The 22,394-nt window shown below is 42.4% G+C and overlaps 1 protein-coding gene across 15 annotated transcripts in view; it reads left to right on the top strand.

The window, feature by feature from the left end:
- The window catches only part of celf5a (cugbp, Elav-like family member 5a), a 253,865-nt gene that overhangs the window by 206,790 nt on the left and 24,681 nt on the right, over positions 1-22,394 (top strand). For all 15 annotated transcript variants that reach the window (XM_037769149.1, XM_037769138.1, XM_037769151.1 and 12 more), the window contains exons 5-6: positions 4,570-4,649; positions 13,791-13,937. In XM_037769149.1, the coding sequence (XP_037625077.1) occupies positions 4,570-4,649; positions 13,791-13,937 (227 nt within the window). The remainder of the gene's footprint in view (positions 1-4,569; positions 4,650-13,790; positions 13,938-22,394) is intronic.

The raw sequence follows: 22,394 nt of genomic DNA, 5'->3' as shown, positions 1-22,394 counted from the left end.
GCAGTTTCTGCCCTCCATAGCAACCAGCCAAACAAGACACCCCATGTTATGAGTAATTGTAATCCCATCAAATGCAGCAATGATTCAAAAAAATGCTAGTCATTTTAAAATGCTGACTTTGCTATCACAAACTCTTCCTCAGCATATATCTCGTTTCTGAAAGAAACTCCTCTACAGTTCAAAGCCATGATTTCTATTCTGTCACCGTCTTGTTTTTTTTTTGCAGAGTGTTAATCTGAAGCATTTGGTCCTATGGATGTACTGCAGGCCTTTACTGTAACTCGGGAACTGTAGTGTTGATATCTTGCAGGCCTTTTTAAGACAGCCAACAACTTTTGGAGACATCAATTCTCTCTGACATGCAGCAGAGAGCAAAGGGACTAGTGGTTTTTCATGTCCCTAAAGCCTATTCCCCAGTCAGCGCTTAGGGAAATTGTTGTGGAATTATTTCTAAGGGGGTTTGAAGCCAGAGCGTTCTGACTCTGCAGCAGTTCGGAGGAGACGGGAAAGATGGATGTCAAAACGATTCAAGTGTCCCGCTGTGAGGATGGGGGCAGCCAAAGAGGGTTACCAGGGGTGGAAAGTAACTAAGTACATTCACTCAAGTGAATGAATGGAGGTACTTTACTCAAGTATTTCCATTTTATGCTACTTTATAATTCTACTCTACTACATTTGAGTCAAATACTGTACTTTATTACACGGCTTTATTGAATACTCGATTCTGATTGGTCAATCACGGCGTTCTACGGTACGGTATATTTCTTTATAGCAGACCGTTGCTATGTATAACAAACCGTTGCTATAGGCGCCGTTCTGATGTCAGACTCTGGCGAATTAGTTACTTTGCAGATTCATACTATTTATACAAAATAATACATACAAATTACACAAATAAATCCTGTTGCATTATCATAGATTAAGCTATCCAGCTGCACGATTATGGCCAAAAGTATTATTGATGATTGATGATTATTTTGATCAATATTGAGATCACGATTATTTATCACGATTATTCATCGATTTTAGGGACAAAATATTTTTATTGCACTTTCAGATTTAAAAAAACAGAGCACTGCTTTCACTTCCACGTTGTGCTACATTTTTTGCTAATTAACAGATCTTTGTATCAAAATAAGACTTATAATAAGGTTCTTCTTCACCTGAATTCAGTGCATTTTCATTTTTCTCGTCTGTTCTCTGTTAAAACCAGTAATATACAGTTTATTACTCTTCTACTCTGGACTGCAGACGCAACATTCACGAAAGTGTGTCACAGTGTGTCACATCTTGATCACCCGCTGGTGGCTGGCTGTTAGTTTAGGAAGCACTTGATTTGATATGCAGCTGAGTTTTCTTTGAGTTATATCTAGCATAGCTAGTACTATGAGCACACATTTTAAACGTCAATATCGCAGTCGATCATGTTCATTTAACTGCGGGAAGTCCAAATCGTGATCGCGATTAATATTTGATTAATTATGCAGCCCTACCAGCAGTATAGAAAGTAATTGGCTCCACCTTTACTAGCCACAACATTAACGTGATACTTACACATGAAGGCATCAATAAGTATGATCTAGTACCATATACTGTATTATTCTGAAATGGGTAGTTCTGCATAATGAGTACTTTTGGGACTGAAAGTATATTTTGATGCTAATACTTCTGTATTTTCACTTAAGTAAACTTCCACCAATGGAAGTTGCATTAATTTTTGTCCCTCTATCTAAGTCAACTCTCCGTGTTGAAACACTCAAAGCGCCAGACTCAAAACACTACTATCATATTCATCTTTATCTGCTGATGGGTGTCTGCATTAGTTTGTGATATTTGTTTTCTTTATAATTTTCTGATAAAATCCTAAATAAATAAAACATCCAACACTCAACGCTTGCTGGAAAAACAGATCTGTTTTGCACTGGGCCAACACAAAATCCTATTTGTGCAGAATTATGTGCAACAATATAATTACTGTAAGTTTGATAGCAGAATATGTTGTGCTCTCTAGCTATTGCAAAGTTGCACAGTCTCGATTACATATTAACACTCCTGTTTAGTTTATTTCATAACAGCAGGGGCAGTGCATACTGCAGCTTGCAAAACATATTAAGAGTTAAGTTCATAATTATATTGGCGTATAGTTTGTACTGCTGTAGCAAAGTCCTTGTACGGGTCATGCCGAGCTCTAGCTCTTTTCTCTCCATATCTCAATAGGGGGTAGTGGTTTGACAGCTGAATGGGCATCTTGATTGGCTGGTGTCCACAGGGGTAAGCCCATTAAGAGGGGAAGAATGGCAGGGCGGCTGGGTCAAGCAGTAGAGATGATAAGAAGAATAAAGTATGAAAGATTAAATAAGAAAAGAAACTTCAAATGAAATGAAATTAGGTGAAATAGGGTCTAATTATTAGAGGGGATGGTGGTTCAGTAGTTAGTACTGCTGCGTCACTGCAACAGACCCATGTTCACTCCTCACATGTATGTGGAGAGTCTAGATGATTGGGTTTCCTCTGCCCTCTAAGTTTGATAAACTCATTCCAGAGACATGCAAGGACTGTATAGTCTGCACACATGTATCATTGAGAATGTGTGTTCATCTGTTAGCTTTGTAATAGACGGATCAGTGCATCCAGAAAAATACCTGGATAAAGACGGTGAATGGATAAAGTATAATTCATATTTTAACACAAACTATTAACAATATTGTTACTATTGTTACCTCCATTTTTGCCTGTTTACTTAGGCATGGGTACATAGGGACACCATACTAGTCTGGAAACCGGATGACAATATGTTTATGAGTTTGTTTTAAAGTGTGTAGCATTTCGGGATCTATTAGCAGAAATGGAATACAACATTTATAACTATGTTTTCATTAGTGTATAATCACCTGAAACTAAGAATTGTTGTGTCTTCGTTAGCTTAGAATGAGAGGGTCCTCTTCAGGGAGTCCGCCATGTTGCTACAGTAGCCCGGAACGGACAAACTAAACACTGGCTCTAGAGAGAGCCTTTCACGTTTTTACGTTACCGTTTACGTGAGGAAATTTTCCCACCGGTTAGTAAACTTGTGACAACACCTGTGTTACTCAATACACTGGACATTTTACAAGAAATGATAACGTCAATATATGTAGAGCGCTTACTTTAATCTTTACCGTTGGATGGCTGTGTGTCTGGCCTCTCCAGTCGAGCTTTTGCTACGGGGCCGCAGGTTTACACCTGGCGCCACTCCGCCACGCACACCAGCTGTGACCGCTCCGTCCTCTGCACGGCGATTGCCTCATTAACATTATGGTTCCCTTATAGTATTGTGTTTAAATCTGAAATATTGCCAAATAGGTGCTTTTGCTTTTCGCTTTGACATGAAATCCTCCGCCATCGTCAACTCTCTCGTCCCGTGTGGTGAAGTCTGACTCTGCTACTCTGTGCTGAGACTCTGTATGGAGCAGACACTTTCACTTTCAGTTTGTAGCGTCTGTTGTCCGACTATGTATTGATCACGTGGCGCTGATACGTGAAAATTAACTAAATAGGTTTTATTTCTATTAAAAGTAATTACAAGTAATGTAATCGGTGTATCCCCGACCACCGTGTAACACCGGTAGCACAGACTACCGCAGCAAGCCTACCTGTAGGCCACTAGTTCTCCGACACGCTTGTGAAACTGCAGTAACATGAGCTGCAGAGCAATGTCTGACTTCCGTTGCTCCTAAAGTAGTGTTATTATGGTAAGGATGACCTCTGAGCAAAGCGAACGGCGTTACCACAGTTTTGTACTCGGCAGCTCACGTTACTTCAGTCTTGGAAAGGGAGGAGTGAGCGAAGGGGTACTTAGTTGATTGCAATCTGTAACACAACCGCTAGATGCCACCGAATCCTACACACTGTACCTTTAAGAAGTATTAAGATTTGTTCAAGTCAAGCAGTTAGTGCCATAGTACTGAGAGTTGGAGTCTTTCTAAAGTGTACAGCTTTAATCAAGTTTTCCTGTTCTAAAAAGGGGCCATACTTCAGTTTAATAATTGAATAATGAATGTACAACAGCTCACTTTGTGAACCCACAAAAAGCTGTCTTCAACTTGCTTTCACTTTATCTACTCTTCCCAGTATTCCTCATGGACATTAGAGCTGAGAGTGTTGGTTCTGTGGTTCCTGGCCTTTGGACAGACTTCGTCATATTCACAAATATCGATCAGAACATCCTGTTGTGGGTAGAGTTCTCAAATGGAGTGGTTTTCTATTTAAAAACATTACGAGTTGGGCCAGTTTAGCCAGTATTTAATATGCACAGACAGGCATGTGGTGCTAAATAGCATGCTTTTCTGCTTCATCAGTGCAATCTTTAGCCTGCAGCTTCTGCCTGCTTGTCTGCCTGCCTAATGCCCGGAGTGGGGCAGCCTGCTGTGCAATGAGAACCCCTCGCTGCACAGTGATTTCTGCGGTGTCAAATACAATTCCACATCCTTTATTAATATACCGTAGGCTTTTAAACTCACTCGATTGAATACATTTACTGTATATTTACTGTGTGTGTGTGTGTGTGTGTGTGCATCTTCTCTCTTCCAGGTTGCGCCTTTGTCAAGTTCTCCACACATACTGAGGCTCAGTCTGCAATCAGCGCCCTCCACGGCAGCCAGACCATGCCAGTGAGTACAAATCTCTCTCCCTCACATAGGAAAGCAGAGACACACACCACGCAACATCCATCACGTGCACAACACAGCGCCCCAATCACAATAGCTATGTGCAGATTAAGAGCTGTAAAACTCTTAGTTTTGAACTTACCCCCGACTTCAAAGTTTTAATCATTTTATAGAAAGTGCAACCATCCTCATAAATACCCCAGCTTTAAAAACAGATACAGCCAGAAATAGCCTTCTGTCTCTTTAATTAACATGGTACTTTAAAAAAAAAAAAAATATCTAATTCCCAGATAAAACTGTTTAGACTGATAATTGAATTTTGGGTGAGTCATCAATCAGTAGTTCTGCTTGCATAATCAGTGAATATAACTCCAGTGTGAGATTACATTTGCTCGTTATGTAAGCACACCGTGTCCTCTGAATTCTCTCTGTATTGGATTCACTATGAGCGCAGAAGCTGTGCTGCTCATTTGTATGTGTCTCATGTTTAGTCCCTGTATACCTGATGGTGTCAAAATAAAAGCTACTTACTCTGCGCTGCAAAACCTAAATAGAGTTATTCTCCGTGACATCCGGCAAGCGGACAGAGAGTCACGTCCCCGTATTATACTCTAGCTTTTATACTCGTTTTTGTTTCGGGGAACTCTCGCCACAGAGACCCTGAACTCTCTCCCACCTCATCTCACAGATGTTGTGTCTCACTGTATGATTTCATTATTAATGGCTGCCAATGTGTGGCTCAAGAGAGGAAAGCAGAGAGAAGGACTAGAAGCCAGCTGTGCCATTTTGGCGCAACCTCTGAGTCAATCTAAGTGCAAATGACTGCAGGTCATGAGGAAAGACTCTGGATGTCCATTCTCCATAGATACCCTCCTTCTCTGTTGCTCCATCCCCCTATCTCTGCTAGCTCTCTGCCCTCACTCGTCTCTCTTTGGCAGCCTCTCGGGATATTAGGCAATAGACTTGTTTACTCCACCTTTCACCACATTGGCTGCTGAATTATTCATCTAACTATAAGCAGGGGGCAGAAGGGAGGGAGAGAGAGAGACAGAGAGGGAGAGGGAGAATGAGTGAATGGACAGGATTTATACCTCCTGCTCTGGTAAATTGATTATAGAAATCTGATCAGCATCTCATATCCTGTGGCTGCTGGAGGAGAGGGCACAGTGTGCCTGCCTCGCTGAGATTAGCGGACCACCGGTGGACCATTACGCCTCAGTAGGACGGTGCTATTCAGAGCAAAGTGTCCATCAATGTGGCAAAGATCCTGGATAAAACCTTGGACCATACATCCTGTATCCATTTGAGTTGATGTTGATTGCAGTTGAGTCACGGCTGCAAAAAGAAGTCACGTACAAGAACATTGATGGAATGAATAAATAAATAATCTTTCATTTACTTGTTTGGATGCATTGAAAAATGAATACATGAATAAAGACCATAGAGTGCTGCAGGGATGACGTAAATTAGCATCGCCCTGGTTCCCTCGACAAAAAGACAATGGGATTTTTCCATTGGATTTTGGATTATTGCAGAAACTAAGCTCTGTGGCAAACTAACCTTTATGATACTTGCACGTTTTGTTCAGCAAGATAATCTTCACAAATGAACACCACTTTTATGATTTTGAAGTGTGAATCCAATCTCCAGAAGTAAAAAGCTAACGTTAGGCTATAAACGAAATACACAACGGTCGCATGAACGCGGGTATACACAACGTGGCTGTAAATGCGGACGAGTCGGCGTGATGACGTTTAGTAGTCTCATTTAGCCACTTGTTAGCCTCCGCCTTTTTTAAGAACATAATGGCTTTAAAATTCCAGAGTATGGTATTTATTGATGTATTTTATGTCGTAAAACAAAACGTTGAAATCTCTTCAGCTTGTGTTAACCACAGACCTTCTTTCAGGCATCTAACTAAAAACCCATTAAAAAAACAAATTGACTTCCAGATGAGGGAGCTGGAAGTTCTAAAATGCTAACTCATTTCTGGGGTTTAAGACTCATTCCTGTAGCGCTCGAATAAAAAAATATAAAGTATGTATTAGGGCTGTCAATCGATTGAAACAGTTAATCACGATTGAATGAATCACACATTTTTTATCTGTTCAGAATGTACATTAAAGGGAGATCTGTCAAGTATTTAATACTCTTATCAACATGGGAGTGGGCAAATATGCTGCTTTATGCAAATGTTTGTATATATTTATTATTGGAAATCAATTAACAACACAAAACAATGACAAATATTGTCCAGAAACCCTCACAGGTACTGCATTTAGCATAAAAAATATGCTCAAATCATAACATGGCAAACTGCAGCCCAACAGGCAACAACAGCTGCCAGTGTCAGTGTGCTGACTTGACTATGTCTTGCCTCAAACTGCATGTGATTATCATAAAGTAGGCATGTCTGTAAAGGGGAGACTCGTGGGTACCCATAGAACCCATTTTCATTCACATATATTGAGGTCAGAGGTCAAGGGTCCCCTTTAAAAGTGTCCATGCCAGTTCTTCCTCGCCAACATTTAGCGTGAGTTTGGAGCGTTATAGAGTATTTTCACTCTAGCCTTAAAACTGAGCCCATTACAACCTAAAAATTGCATGCGTTAAAGAAATTAGTGGCGTTAGAATGAATTTACGTTAACGTGTCATTATTGCGTTAACTTTGAAAGCCCTATTACGTATATATATATGTGTGTGTGTGTGTGTGTGTGTGTGTGTGTGTGTCTGTGCATATTTACTACTGGCCACCAAGGCCGTGGCTGCTGAGCAGACTCAGAGAGATGACCATGAATAAAGCCCGGCCAATAGCGTCGCCAGCTGAGGTGTTGAAGTGCACTGAATATTAACACCGCGACTAACTACAGCAGTTTGATAGATCTACTGCCAATCCCCCCCAAAGCATGAGCACTGGCTTCTTAGAGTTTACGAGTGTGCGCACACATGCATTCATGTCTACGCATACATAAACATGTACAAACAGGAGCACTTTGTGGCTAGTGCATTTGCATGAGCACACACACATACTCTTTCTATATTGCGCCTCTCTCTGTTTCACTGTCACATGCTCGTACAGCCACAGGCTGGGGTCAAAAGGCTCCCTGACTGATCTTATTTTCCAGCTCGGAGGACTTGAGCTGAATACATTTGTGTTATTCATGTAGAGGGGGAGTGGGCATTTTGTATGTATTGTATGTGTGAGTCGGGGAGGAAAGAGAAAATCCGCATGGAGTGTGTGTGCACGTATGTGGAGAGTATATATATGTATGTAGATAAATGGCAGTGCATGCAAAAATGTACTTTTGGTATGCATACATGTATACTTCTGTGTACCCATCCAGATGAAACATTATCTGCCAATAGCTAACTACGACGTAATGTCACCGCATGAAGGATGATAGCAAGATAGTTTAAGTGTATAAATTATAGGAGTGCATCGGCAGGTCACATATAAGACCTTGGCTGGATCTCCATCACACCCGTAACCTGTCATATTTCAAGCCTGCATACTTCCGCCTCCCATACACACCACCGCCACCATCCCTCAGCCTTGTTCACACACACACACAGTTCAGGGTATGAGTGGCTCAATTAAACATTTAAACGCTAGAGCTGTAAAGCAAATTGCCGGGATTCAGCAGGGCCGTGTAGGAAGTTAGTCCCGGGACAGAATTACACCGAGACGAGGGGGGTGGGGGGGTGTGTGCAGGTCAGGTCCTTAGAGCCGTGCTGATTTTTTTCACTCCGTTTCCGCGTCAGCTCAGCCCGAGTTTGAGGCTGTTTCAGCTGACACAGGGACTGACACAGAAACACTGGAGGAGCAGGATGATGGAAGGATAAGAGCAGAACAAAGGAAAGCAAATGAGGTAAAGTTTGCATAAAAGACAGAGCTGGATGATTGAGAGTGAAGAGAAGAGCAAAGAAAAAAAAGCATCCAAATGTGAGCTGATGGATCTTCTCTATTACTTCAGACAGAGAACACGCACACATGCAAGTGCAATGAGTGCCAGGGTTTATACTCAACAAGACACATTGTTTTAATGTACAGATCAATATGTCACTGCCTTAAATAATGATAAAACGAAAGGCACAAAAAGCAGCGGATACTATAATATATAAACGCTGGTTTGAGTCAGAAAACAGTAATGATCTCATTGTGCATTCAATGAGATGCAGAGTTTTAATGTCAGTATTTCACAAGGATGATAGATCTTTGTGCTGCTACTCATTAAACAATGTTCTGCCTTTATATTTTTAAGTTAATGTTTATTGTTTACGATCTGTCATCTCCCCCACAAGCATTTTCTACCCAGGCAATTTACATTCTAATAACCTAATAGATTACAGTCATCCATTATTTTACCAGCCAAGCTCAAAGAGGATGTGTATTTATGATTCCATGGGTGGTAATGCATTATCAGTACAATGAGCATGGAATAGTATCATGCAAAGGACATAAATTATAAGCTTTATACTGTATAACTGTATATGCAGCGTCAGTGGGGGACAAAATAGATAGCTGAAGGAAATTTGTTATATATAAAGAAATGTGAAACCCATCAGAGCGTCAAAACAGATGTGTCAAGTGGTGTCCAGATGAGCGTCACATGCACTCATGTTCTTGAGGGAACCACTCTGGTCAACTTAATTTTTAATATTAAGTCGTGACTTCTTGATATAAAATAGTTTTTTTTAATCTATGGTAAGCAATGTGGAAGGAATATGATGCCATATGTTGTGGAGTAACGGGAAGCTTTAGTGGCATTACAATCTGATTAAAAGAGGCAGTTTTTATTTTTGCAGGCGGTGATGGAAAAGTGTCTGTTGTAAGGATGTTGAAATTTATTAGAAAGACGGGATGTATTTCTTAAGGCCCTGGCACACCAAGCTGACGATCGGCCGTCGGACAGTTTGAGGCCGTCGGTGGGCGTCTGTCGGTTTATTTTTTGCGTTGTGTCCCACATTGTCGGCTCTAGTTTGCCCGTGTCGGAGGTTTTTCAGCCGATTCGGCATGTTGATTCGCTCATTCGGCTGTTCAGCTTAAGCGAATCAGTGCACAAGAAGAGAAATGGACGTGAGGAAAGCAAACGAGTAAAGTCAAGAGGAAAAACACATTAGTCTCTTCTCATTTTTCATCATCATCTCATCTGATCATTCAAATACACAGATATTTTCGATATATTTACGACATGACAGTCTGGAATGAAGCTAAGTGGTGAGTGAGAGTGGTGTGAAAATGGTCGACAAACGGCGCATTGTTTCATGTATGTATCATAACGCCGTCTTGTATATCCAGCGTCCTCGGTCTTGGTGAATACAGAATACCGCCACCTGCTGGTGTGGAGAGTTATTTCATCTCACGCAGGCACAAACGTACGTGGTAACCGGCCGACGGCTGTAGTCTTTGCGGTGTGTTCAAGTGCAACTTGTCAGCCAAGACAAAGGCGCCGGCGTTCATCACCGCTACTTCTTGGCTTGGTGTGTTTGGGCCTTTAATTTTTGTTTTTCTGCTCGCACTTGAACAGACTGAATCATAGTTTGACTAACCCGTGCAGACTGGGACACCATTATGGCCTTCACCATGTGACACTTGAAGCTAATACAGCTATATACCAATACAGGACATGGGATCCTAATAGCTTTACCCTGCACTAATGCAAGCTGGCATATGTTTAAAGCTAAAGACGTATGGGATGTATTGCTGGGCGTGGAACTCAGACAGCCTCCTTGGCAATGAGAAGGAACTGTGAAGAGGCAGACTTTCCTTTTGGTTCTGGATCTCTGTAGTGCCTTTTTTTATCCTCCCTGTTTAACTCCCCTTCCTTCAGTGACTCTCTAAGGCAGCTGGGAGCCGCCAGGCAGGGGGATTCTGCTCACACTTGGCAGCTTAAAAATTTAATGAGACTTTTACTTCACACTTCAGATTCTACTCACTGATATCCTGACAGGCCTAACTGGGAAAACCTGGGAGATAAACAAATGTGGCATTGGATGCTTAGCCGATAAGCCATACCATTCAGGTGTCCTAAGGAGAACCAGTGGGAGGGCAAAGTCAGTGTATAGACCTCCTTGCAGAGCGTGGGACATACATGCACGAGGCTCTTATACAACCAGACATGTCAATTCACAATAAACCGTGTTTCTATCGTTCAAGCAGGCACAGTCCAGTCTAATTCTCATTAGAAAAGAGGCTGACTTACAACTTAATACCCTCAGATTATAGAACTCAGCCTTCCCCAAAAATTAGAGAAGCAGAGCAGGAACACGCAGCTCTCATTACCAAAGCAGCTAGGCCTTTAATAGCTTTTTTTCTTTTTAGAAGGACTTTAAAATATTCAATATGTACTAGCACATCTCTTCTGCATTCTGGTCCTGCACTGCCATGTCCTGGACTCTCCCAAAGTTAAAGCTCATAATAAAGTTAATGATGCAGATAGTAAAAAGTCGGACAGACACAACAGTCAGACCCTGAACCTGTAACTGTGCCAAAGTCAACCATGTAGTGACTGAGCATAGTGTTAATATATGAGATTCATGTCTGTAGCCAGCTATGAGGTCAACGAGGTCCGGACCTCGGTAAATATTTCCTAAAAAGTCCACTATCTCTCTGCATCTGAATGAACATCACTTCAAACTTTGTCTCATCCAGAGACCAGAGTGCCAAACGGGGTTGTGTCTGACGGGGATACTACCATATCAGCAGAGCAAAAATGTCACTATTGGGCAGGTCGATTTGTTCTTGAAATACTATGACTTTATTCTCATTAAATTGCGACTTTACTCTTATTATATTATAACTTTTTTCTTCAAAATATTACAACTTTACTCTCAGCTTCTCAGAGAACACCGATATGTGGGACATGTTGCAGAAAGTTTTGAACATTAACATAAATCTTGCTGAAACACATATGAGCTATTAAAGTCCAGGAGTTTATCAATTAATCACTAATTAAAATGAATAATGTGGGCTATTATTGACATGAATAGGTGTCACATGCACATTTAAAGAGGTTACTTCCCCAAACACAAGACGCAAAAGAGAAGGGACGAGTAAATGATGCCTACATGTGTGCTGACTCAGTAGAGATAATATGAAATGAGAAAAGTTCATCTACAGGAGATTAAATATTTGAAAGCAATACAGAATGAGAGCCTTACTGCATTATATTCCATTACATTTTTATATTTTGTCACCTGCCACCTGAATTTTGTGTTTTCCTTTACATAAATAAAGACATTTCCACCATAAATTGGTGCACAAAAATTCACCAGAATGCAGGAAATTAAGTGAAATTTCATTAAAAGAAGAAATTCTCGACCTCACTAATTTCTAAACCCTGGCTACAGCACTGATGAGATGTTGCTTAAGTGATTGAGAAACAGAAAGTGTATCTCTCTTATAGATTATGTTACATACACAGCTCTCAATGAGCAGGAAAAGTGTTGTTCCAGTGTGACAGGATGGCACTCACAGCAAGAAGCAAAACAATTAGTCACTCAGCTGGCCGGAGTACAGATGTCAGCCGGCTTGACAGTCTGACAATTAGTCTGTCAGCCAGTTAGCCAACCATCTAGCCAGCTAGCCTGCCAGTTAGTCAATCACTCAACTAACCAGACAATCAGCCATTCAGTCAGGCAGCCAACTAACCAACTGGCCTCGCACCTACAATCCTTCAAACCTGTGATTCAACCGGCGAGCCAGCCAGGAGGAGAGAGGGCGGAAAAGTGGGGAGAAAGAGAGAGGATAAAATCTATATGCTACAGTCGAAAGGTCCAGTGCTTGTCTTTGAGCATCTCTGTAGATGGCTTTATTAGCAGAACTACTGGGACCTCAGTCAGGGGAATATGCAAACAAAGGGGAACTTAATATAGCTAGCATCACACCTGCCATTTATAACCGCTCGCCCACAGTCCAACACATCTCCTGCCAGGTTTAACCCAGATCCAACCAAACCAATAAATATCCCTTTAAAAGCCCCAACCCCCAACCTTCAATCCAGGCTGTTCACCAGTCACCACTGTTATTGACAATCTTGCACCAATTTCAGGGGGCCTCTTATCGTGACTGACACACAACCTTTCTACACTGTCAGATCAGAGTAATATTTCGGCCTTTTATGTGGATCGATTGGCCAGTTTGGGGGCGCAGAGGGGAGGAGAGGCGGAGCACACGAAAGGTCAACTGTAGTGCTAAATCATTTGAAGATTCTTAATGAAGGGTGTGTGGCAGACACACCTGCTGTTTCATTATTGGGCTGCAGAAAGAGGTAATAGTGTTGATAAGGGGATGGATAGCCAGAGTCACAGAGAGGAAGTGGGAGGCTAAACAGAGGGCAGAATGAGGGAAATTGCCCCTAAAAAGCAACATTTTCTTTGAAGAACACTTTCGCCAAGGTCAATAGGAGCCACTTCCAATTGTAGCTCTTATTTCAAATCATTGTACATTGCAGATCCTTTAACCTTATCTGTGGGGAGGAGCACCAAGGTTACATATATGTACTGTACCGGAGGGGGAATGCCGGGGGAAAATATAAAGTATTTATGTCATGCACAGCGAGGCTGCTCTGCCCCGAGTGACTTTGTACATCTTAAACACTGATTGAAAGAACGGGAAGGTTTCTGTCTGCACATCTGCCCTACAGAGCTGTTCACTCAATAAGTAGAATATTTTTATTCTTCACATATCTTTGTTCGGTTCATGTTTATGTATGCCAGCCACAAAATAAGGAGGCACGGTTCTCTGCAATAATACAAATGTGCAATGATGTTGCATCGAGAATGCCAACAAAAACCCTGACATGCAATTAGAGGAGCTCACTAGATATTGATGTTAACACCGGTTGTTGTTGTTGCTAATGAACACGGCATACTAAGAAATCAGGAATGATAACCAATAGTCTTATTAATGCTCTTGTATTGGACTTCTTAAGCCCTTTGTTTGTGATAAATCCTCACATTTCACATATGCATATGATTCCTGAAGTAGCTCGAAGCCTTCTGGGTATAGAGGATGAGATGCTGTGAGATCCTACTGTTGACTGACTGAGCGAGTGTTAGCATTAAAGGTGCTCGCAGTAAATCAGGGTTAAGTGTCAGTGCAGTTTTTTCCTCTCTGATTTTCTGTTCTCTCTATCCCCTCAGGGTGCTTCCTCCAGCTTGGTGGTCAAGTTTGCCGACACAGACAAGGAGCGCACCATCAGACGTATGCAGCAGATGGTTGGGCAGTTTGGCATCTTCAACCCAGCCATCGCTCTTCCCTTCAGCACCTACAGCTCTTACGCACATGCGGTGAGTTGGGCATGACACATGTCTATACATAAATACATACATTAAATTCTAACATACACGTACGTACTGGTTACATATACTATGCAGTAGACACATGTAGGAATGAATTTTAATACAGTATATGTAAGAAACCATCCCAAGGGTTTCTTACATGTTTACTACGAAGTCATCTTGTTCTATAAAGTCCTTGAAGCTGCTATAATCATGGTCATATCAATATTTTTTTGATTAACAATTAATTAAATGACTATGCATATGTGAAAGGTGTAGCTCGTAGAATTATTCGGAGTAGTATTCGGAATAATTCGGAGAATTATCACTGGACTCGGCAGTTCTCCTCTCCTTCAGCACTACGGAGCATTTCAGCGCAACTTTGCTGTTTTGGTTCACTCTCACCGCTCTCGTAGAGTAATTTTCAGTCCCAGCAGGCAACTGTACCTCTCCTGCATCAAAGAGCAGATAGACAAAGTTAGCAACTAGCTGGTGAACATAGTGGAGCATTCAGCAGCTAAAGAGACAGATATTTCCCTCAGGAGTTGGTGGAGGGAAAATAAGAGCGAATATTGGGCTTCATTCATCCGTGGCCAGAAACACTATAAAATTGCTCCGTATAAAACTGGTTAGCAAACATTAGCTCTTTAATGAATAGATACGGAGCTAATGTTTGCTAACAAGTTTGCCAAATCAACCTTAAAGGTAATAAATGCCAGTGTTGTGTTTACAGCTTGTTTTTGCTGCCTCCAAGTGGCTAAAAAATTTGATTGCAGATTTAAATGCATGAATTTCATGTCTTTAATTCCATCAACCTTAACCAACATGAAGATTCTGGGAAGCTATATTTGATGTAGCAAATTATGTTTGAAGCCATTATGTGTAGAAAACCCCTCCTGTGTGGATCCAACCCGGGACAGTGAGATGAATGGACAAAAAGCAACACATACCCTGTGCTAACCTTCACCAGGATGGACTCCTTTTTCTACAGAATGTAGCTACAAAACGTATTAAATCAGAGTAACTTGAAAGATAACATAAACATGTGACAGTGGCTGTACAATTATTTAGATTTTGTTGTGATTGCAGCAAGTGATGCTGTCCCCATGTTTGATGATTGATGATCACATCATTTTTATTTGACCGGTAATCCCCTTTGGCTAGTTCAGTGTATTGCTGAGGTGGGACCACTGAACACATGGGACACTCAATTTAACCCCTACGTTTGACCTTTAGCTTGGCTGTTATTTGGTACGTTTTTATCACAGGGTATCTGCCAGTGAAACCTGTACTTTCTTGTAATTTCAGTAAACAGAGAGGTTTTTTATTTGCATTTTTTTCTGTGTTTTGATGGATGCCAATTTAGCCGACCCTCGTTAACCGATCATTAACCGTTAACCAACAAGATTACTGCTGTGGTTGAAGTGCCTAACAAGCCGCCCAGCTGCAACAATGGAAAATAATCCGTCATTTATCACCAGCTGCAGTGTCTGCGCAAAACAGGCAACTGAGTCCCCGGTTCAACCGTCCGGGAGAGTTAGCAGCCACGTTGTTGTGTGCATTGTCGTGTACACATGTAGCCACTTTCCCAGTAAACCTCCAGTTTAGCTGCGAGGTGGTCATCTGTGTGTGAGTATGAAGTTAGCAGTAATGTTATAGCTGTGAACGTAGCAGTGCAGTGTGTGTACAGTTTATTTGTCGGTGAATAAATGCAACAACTCCTCAAGACCCAAGCCAAGTTTGCGTGTCTTGCTGGCCAACTGCTGATTAAAGTGAAGGGGGTTAGCCCCAAAGTTAGCAACAACTTTGGCCCAGGTTCACTCAAGGTGGACCAGCTATTCTCATTTCAGTGACAAGCCTCTCCTCTGAGTTTTGCTCAGCTTTTTATTTTTTATTATTTTTATGTTTTTATGCATCTGCGCCGGCAATAGCTGTAGCCGGAGGCATTATGTTTTCGGGTTGTCAGTACATCCGGACCATTCTCGTGAACGCGATATCTCAGGAACACGTGGAGGGAATTTCTTCAAATTTGGACAAAAGGATGAACTGATTAGAATTTGGTGGTCAAAGGTCGAGGTCACTGTCACCTCACAAAACGTTTTTGGCCATAACTCAAAAAGTCATATGCCAATCATGTCAATTTCACACAAATGTCTAATATGATGAAGTGATGACATTTTGGACAGACGTGGATGTAAACTGCAACTTAACTGGTTGGCGGAGGCATAAACCATGAGGCGGTATTTTGTTATTTAACTGATAACATTATTCGGTCAAGATTCTTATTGTCGGTTAAACGGTTAATTATTAACGTCCTCTCCTCCTCTTTAGCAGTGCTGCTATGCCGTCACATTCAGGCTTTCACTACCCACAGCACGTAGGCACACACACATTTAGTTAGCTTGTACCCTCCAACCCCTTCATCAGCTTCCCTCTGCCCTCCCACCCCCGCCCACCGTACCCCCCCTCAGGGCATGGCACCATCCACACACAGCAGACCCCCGGCTCTTTGATGAGTTCAGACAGCCTATGCAGCCCCTCTCACCACGCGCCCCCTTCTACCTTCTATCGCACTGCTTTCCCTACCCTTCCCCTCTCCCTCCCCCTGTCCCTCCCTCTGGGCCCATGAGATGCTTCAGGGGCCACAGTTGACTCAGAATATTCCATGGGCAACTTATCTGCACACAAACTTTCTTCTTTCCCGCTGAGGCAGAGCACACATACGCCATCGCATGCACGCGCATGCACACACACACAACCCACTTGAAGCAGCCTAAAATGAATTTAAGAAAAGCTTTCCATCCAGCGCCGAGATAAAAAACCTGGGCCTTTGTCACAACACACTGCATAAACACACATAGACATCAGCAGAGTATTTATTTACAGAGAAGGAGAAACACAAATTTATTTCTTCCTGCACTTATTTGGATGTTAAAGTTATATTTTTTTTTTTGCTGTTTCTAAATGCCAGGATTAATTGTTGACGTTCGCCAGGTCTTGGGGGGGCTTATCCATTTCCCTCATTTTCACATCACAGCCGCGGGACCCAGTGTGAAATGTGCAAATTGACCATCCCAGAGTAATTGCGAGGCCATCTCTTGTGCGCTCCCCAGTAAAACTCCCACCTTCATTACCATTCATGAAATGCAGCCCTTTCCCAGGAAATGTGGAGAAATGCAAATGTTTAAGGGGTGATGGAGGCAGTGGCGGTCTGCGGGGAGACCATTGTGCCCCGCTCAGGTTGGCCATGACTCTTATTTACTATGGCAGAGACCCGTGTCGACTCATACAGAAGCACACCAGAGCGTACGCACTCGCAAGCACTGCGCAGCAAATGTTCTTTCTTTCGTTCTCCTCTCTCTCTCTCTCTCTCTCTCTCTCTCTCTCTCTCTCTCTCTCTCTCTCTCTCATACACATATATAATATGACAAAGAGCAGGATGATGCTAGGAAATTGAGTTCCGAGTGAAAGTAACAAGGGCACGGGGGATACTTCAGCATTAGAGAGAATCAATTACCATTAAATCTAAGGGAGAAATTGCACGTATGTGGTTTCCTCCACACAAAGATTATGCAGCATGAATGATGTTAGTGAAGGTGAGATTCTCCTTGTATTAGTATTATGAATCACAGAGACTGTGGGTGCCATGTACCCGCATATAATGAATTTAGCAAAATAAAGCAAGTCGGTGGAGAAACTCCGAGGCAACCTTGGAGATAAATTCACCCCAACTTTTGATAAAGTAATGAGAGCACAAGAGGCAGTAACGGATTATCAGCGAGGCGCTTGTTTTCATATCTCGCTAAAGACTTATTTAATGAGTCTAAATACCGGTTCAGACCGCTAGGTACGCAATAATGTGGAATAAAGGGGAATATTAGTTATCTTTAGTGTGGGTGTCCTGCTTTTGCAGCGGTTATGATTACATTACAGTCATTGGTGCTGGCTGCATGTATATATGGTGCGCTGCCTTGATTCCCCCTGTAGCCACCGGGAATGTGCTGAAGTGATACGACGAATGTTTCTTCACTGCAAGATAAACTACACATATTCCCCCAGGACGGACAAACCTGCAGTGACACAAAAAGGACTTTATCTCCAAAGACACACTACATGTTCGCCCACTCTCCATATACACTGGCCAAGAGAAGAGGAGGTGGCACAGCATAGAATACAGACGTGGGGAGAGATGGTATATATAGCTATAACCAGGGAGTACAGTAAATGGTAAATTCAAAGAGCTACCTCTCCACTACAGCAGTGGATAGGATTATAGAGTTGAGCTGACAGCCAGTAAATTGGATTTTAGTCAAACCAGGAGAAGGAGGGGGCTCTGAACACAAATTGGAGGGGTACAACACTGACAACATATGCCAAAAATGAGAAATGTGCCATTTTCACGATAGACACAGACACTGGTGTGCTCTGACAGGAGACATCCTATTTGCAAAAAGGTGATTTCATAAAACACAAGCGGAAGGAGAGCGAGCGAGTGTTTCATTCCAGCGTTAGTAGTGAGTGATAATAGTTCTCCCATGAATCGCTGAATGCAAGTAATAAAACCAGCTTTTATTACCTTTTGTATTCCCCCTTCAAGACACAAACATCATATTTGTACACGATTAGATTTCAAGTCACTGTCTCTCTCGCTCTGTGAAGACAGCCATTTTAGCTTCCCGTGGTCTCTCTAGGTGGAGGACTACACGCTGCGTCGGACAAGAGAGAAGTTTTAGATTTAAAGGCGCCTCCGGCACCGTCGCCCCTCTTTGCCTCCCTAAAAGATGCATTGGACTGGAGTGTGAGGTAGATAAATGAGAGGAGAGAAAATGGTTTAACTTGGCGCTAATAGTGACAATGTGTGGGTGGATGAGAAGGAGGATGATGACTGTAAACTCACATTAGGAAACATCTCCCCCTGTTGGAGGGACTCACATTCAAACAGCACACATGAGAAATGATGGTAACAGATTACTGCATCATTTAGCTGCGCTGTAAACTGCCTGCACACACACACACGAGGATGTGTGTGTGACCTGGTTTAGCTGTATTATACTTGCGAGGACTGGCACTACACACACAACAAGATGTAAAACCTATTCAAATCTTTCTGTGGAAATACAGCCTGCCAGCGTGGGGGGTAACAAATGAGGCCCTTGAGTCTTCGGTCTTTTAGTTCACCTCATTGACCTACTGTCTCCCTCTCTCTCGCCTTTTCAACCTTTTTTACCCTCTCTCTCTCTCCCTCTTTGCCTCTCTTTGTCTCTCTCGCTTACTCCCCCCCCCCCCTCTGTCCCCGGCTGGTTGGGCTATAAGGGGTCACATGTGACAGTGCTGAGAGTCAGCGAGTCACAGAGCAGCGCTACAGAGATAATTGCCATGTGATAAAGAGGTGATTGCCTGCTGGCACCAGGGGAGAGTAATGCCATCAGGTTGCAATAAAAAAGCAGATGTCTGACACTAAATGAATGCTGCTGGAGCCCGGGCAACTTTCTTTGCTCCCTTTCATCTCACGCGCTCCTCTTTTGTCCCCCTTGTTTCTGTCTGCCTTTTCTTCCCTCTTCCCTTTCTTTTCAAGAGAAGCAGAAAAAGGTTGTGTCTGTGATGATGAAGACTCCGCTTATTCTACTACAGAGACGTTTTGCTATCTGCTGGGTAGTGCATAAATAAAGAAACGGGAATGGCTTTTGAATATAATGCCTTTGAAATTTTGAAAAAGAAAGGGAAAAAAAGCATATACATATGAAAAGTAAAATGGAACGGCTTTGAATATCTCTGTCAACATAACCACTCTGCTTTCTGCTCTTTTCTTTTTTTTTTTTTAATCAGAGCCGGTTTGTATTAACCGCTGCATTCCGACGTAATTATATGCTTGGGTTTCCAATTTGCTGCATTTGAATTTGGAACGAAGCATCAATGAATGCCAGAGTTGTTATCCATGACAATCTGACGGATGGCATTAAGGATTGCATTATCTAAAACATGCATTGGGAGACACGTTAGTATTCACTCCAACCACTCCATTATGACTCCATCCAGGCCTATAGCTTGTTTAAAGGCCCTGACACACCAAGCTGACGGTCAGCCGTCAGACAGTTTGGGGCCATGAGCGTCTGTCAGCTTAGTTTTTGTGGTATGTCCCGCTCCTTCGGCTCCGTGTCGGAGGTTTTTCGGCCGATTCAGCATGTTGAATCTAGGGCTGTGTATTGGCAAGAATCTGGCGATACAATACGTATCATGATACAGGGGTTACGATTCAATATACTGCGATACTGTAAGCAAGGCAATTTATTTAATCTCATTTATGGAAAACTGTCATAGTATAAAGAACACACCACCATATGCATAAATTCTAAGTAAAAAAACGTTTACATTTTCTATGCAATCAGGACAGTGGGATCTGCATTTGCATTTATTACAGTCCCTGTAACATCCAACATCACAACACTACTGTGAAAGGACACATCTCTCTGCCAGTAAAATAAAGTATTGACTGAGTTAATCTTTGCATGTAAACTATTAAAATATTAATTAAAAATCAATACAGTGTTTTTGAGAATCAATACAGAATCACAAAACATAGAATCGCGATATTCGGGTTTTTTTTATATTTTCTTACACCCATAGTTGAATTGGCGGCAGAGCTCGTCAGTGAGAGAAATCACTCTTATTGGCTGTTCAGCTTAAGCGAATCAGTGCACGAGAATAGAAACTGAAGTGCGGAAAGCAACGAGTAAAATCAATATGGCGCATCTTTTTTCATCTTCATCTCATCTGATCATTCCAATACACGGCTATTTTCACAACGACATGGCCATCTGGAATGAAGCTAAGTGGTGATGTACGTATCATAACAGCAGCTTAAAAATCCGCAGTCCTCGGTCTTGACGAATACAGACTACCGCCACCTGCTGGTGTGGAGAGTTATTTCCTCTCACGCAGGTGCAGAACGTACGTGGTAGTTCGCTGTTGGCTGTAGTCTTTGCGGAGTGTTCAAATGCAACTTGACGGCCAAGACAAAGGCGGCGTTCTCTGATGTTGTCTTGGTGTGTCTGGGCCTTAAGGCCACCAGGTCCACAACGAATAGGCTGCAAGCTTATTAGAATCAGTCCCAAGTCCCCAGTCCTCGCTGAAAGCAGCAAGCAGAAAAGACAAAAATACAGTGAGTGGTGTCACAGTGTATTTATTCTGTAATACCAGCCCAGTCAGACCCTTCATCCTGAAGTCCAACCCTGTTCACATCCTAATAGGGGGGCAGTCACAGCATTGCCAAAGCCAGGGAGCCCCATATCCTCTAGACCTCTTTGTTTGTTTCTGTGTCATTGCTTTTGTTTAGTTTCTTGTTCTTTTTGCTGTTTTTTGCAGCTTTGCCCCCTTAAAGGCTCAATTCATCTTATTTGGAAAGGAACGGATGATTCCCATTTGTCACGTTGGAATTATGCAAATGACAAAAGGCGTTAATAGATAGCAGTGGCGAGGCATGTGGCTAATGGATGAGATGCCAGCGCTGGGCATTCTACAGCGGGACAGCAGCTTTCAGGTTACCTGACAGGGCCACTGAGGGAAAATAATTGGCTTTTCCGTTGCAGGGTCCCCATGCAAATACAAGCAGAGTGGCATTCTATAGCTCCAGTGTCTCACAATATCGTCATTAGCATTAGTGCCAGTGGCAGAGGAGTTTGATTTCTGCTTATACGAGTCATTCTCAGGCCACGGCCATCAGCAGCTCCCCTGACACATAGCAGCTATGCAGTATTAAACAGATGCAGAGACAGGGGTAAGAGGTTGGTCCAGCTGTGTTTGTATTCCGATACCACACAGGTCTGCATAGCCAGCAAAAGATTGTTGATTCCCCAGATAAACCCAGTGGTTCACAACCTGCAGAAGCCATTGTACATTGATGGATTTTCTTCTGAATTAGGCATTCAGCATGTGGTTTGCATGGGGAGAATTTAAGCTGAGTGCAGAAACTCAAATAGTCTCTGTCGCTCTTCATGCATGTTGTGTGTACGTATGAGTGTGTATGTATGTGTGTGTGTTTGTGAGTGAGCACAGTGCGGGGCAGCGGTGCGTGTGAGCATGAATAAACACTCTGTGGGCTGCATTTGATGGAAAATAGTTTCAGCTCTCACTTCATGCTAAGTAGAAATGCAGAGTGAATGAAAGGCTATTGATTGTATCTCTTTGTGGGATTGTCCAATGGGTGGAAATCGATTCAATTTTCTGTCTAACATACTGTATTACTAACACGGTCTGGAATCTGAGCTGCTTGCTACACCTGCTTTAAAAAATATTGTTTTAATGACTCAGGGTCTGGATTCAGTGACACCTCAAAACAGACGAACCAAAGTACATAATGTTGTTTGGCAAACGTACCTTTAACAACTACAGTTCCCACACGTACAAGCAGAGCTTTGCCGTCTACTCAGCGAGCGAGTGAGCAAGCAAGAGAGCGAGATTGATTCATGT

This window comes from Sebastes umbrosus, chromosome 5 (genome assembly GCF_015220745.1).
Source record: "Sebastes umbrosus isolate fSebUmb1 chromosome 5, fSebUmb1.pri, whole genome shotgun sequence".
Taxonomy (NCBI): Eukaryota; Metazoa; Chordata; class Actinopteri; order Perciformes; family Sebastidae; genus Sebastes; species Sebastes umbrosus.
Note: the sequence above shows the minus strand (reverse complement) of the source record. Positions and strands in the feature narration are given on the sequence as shown.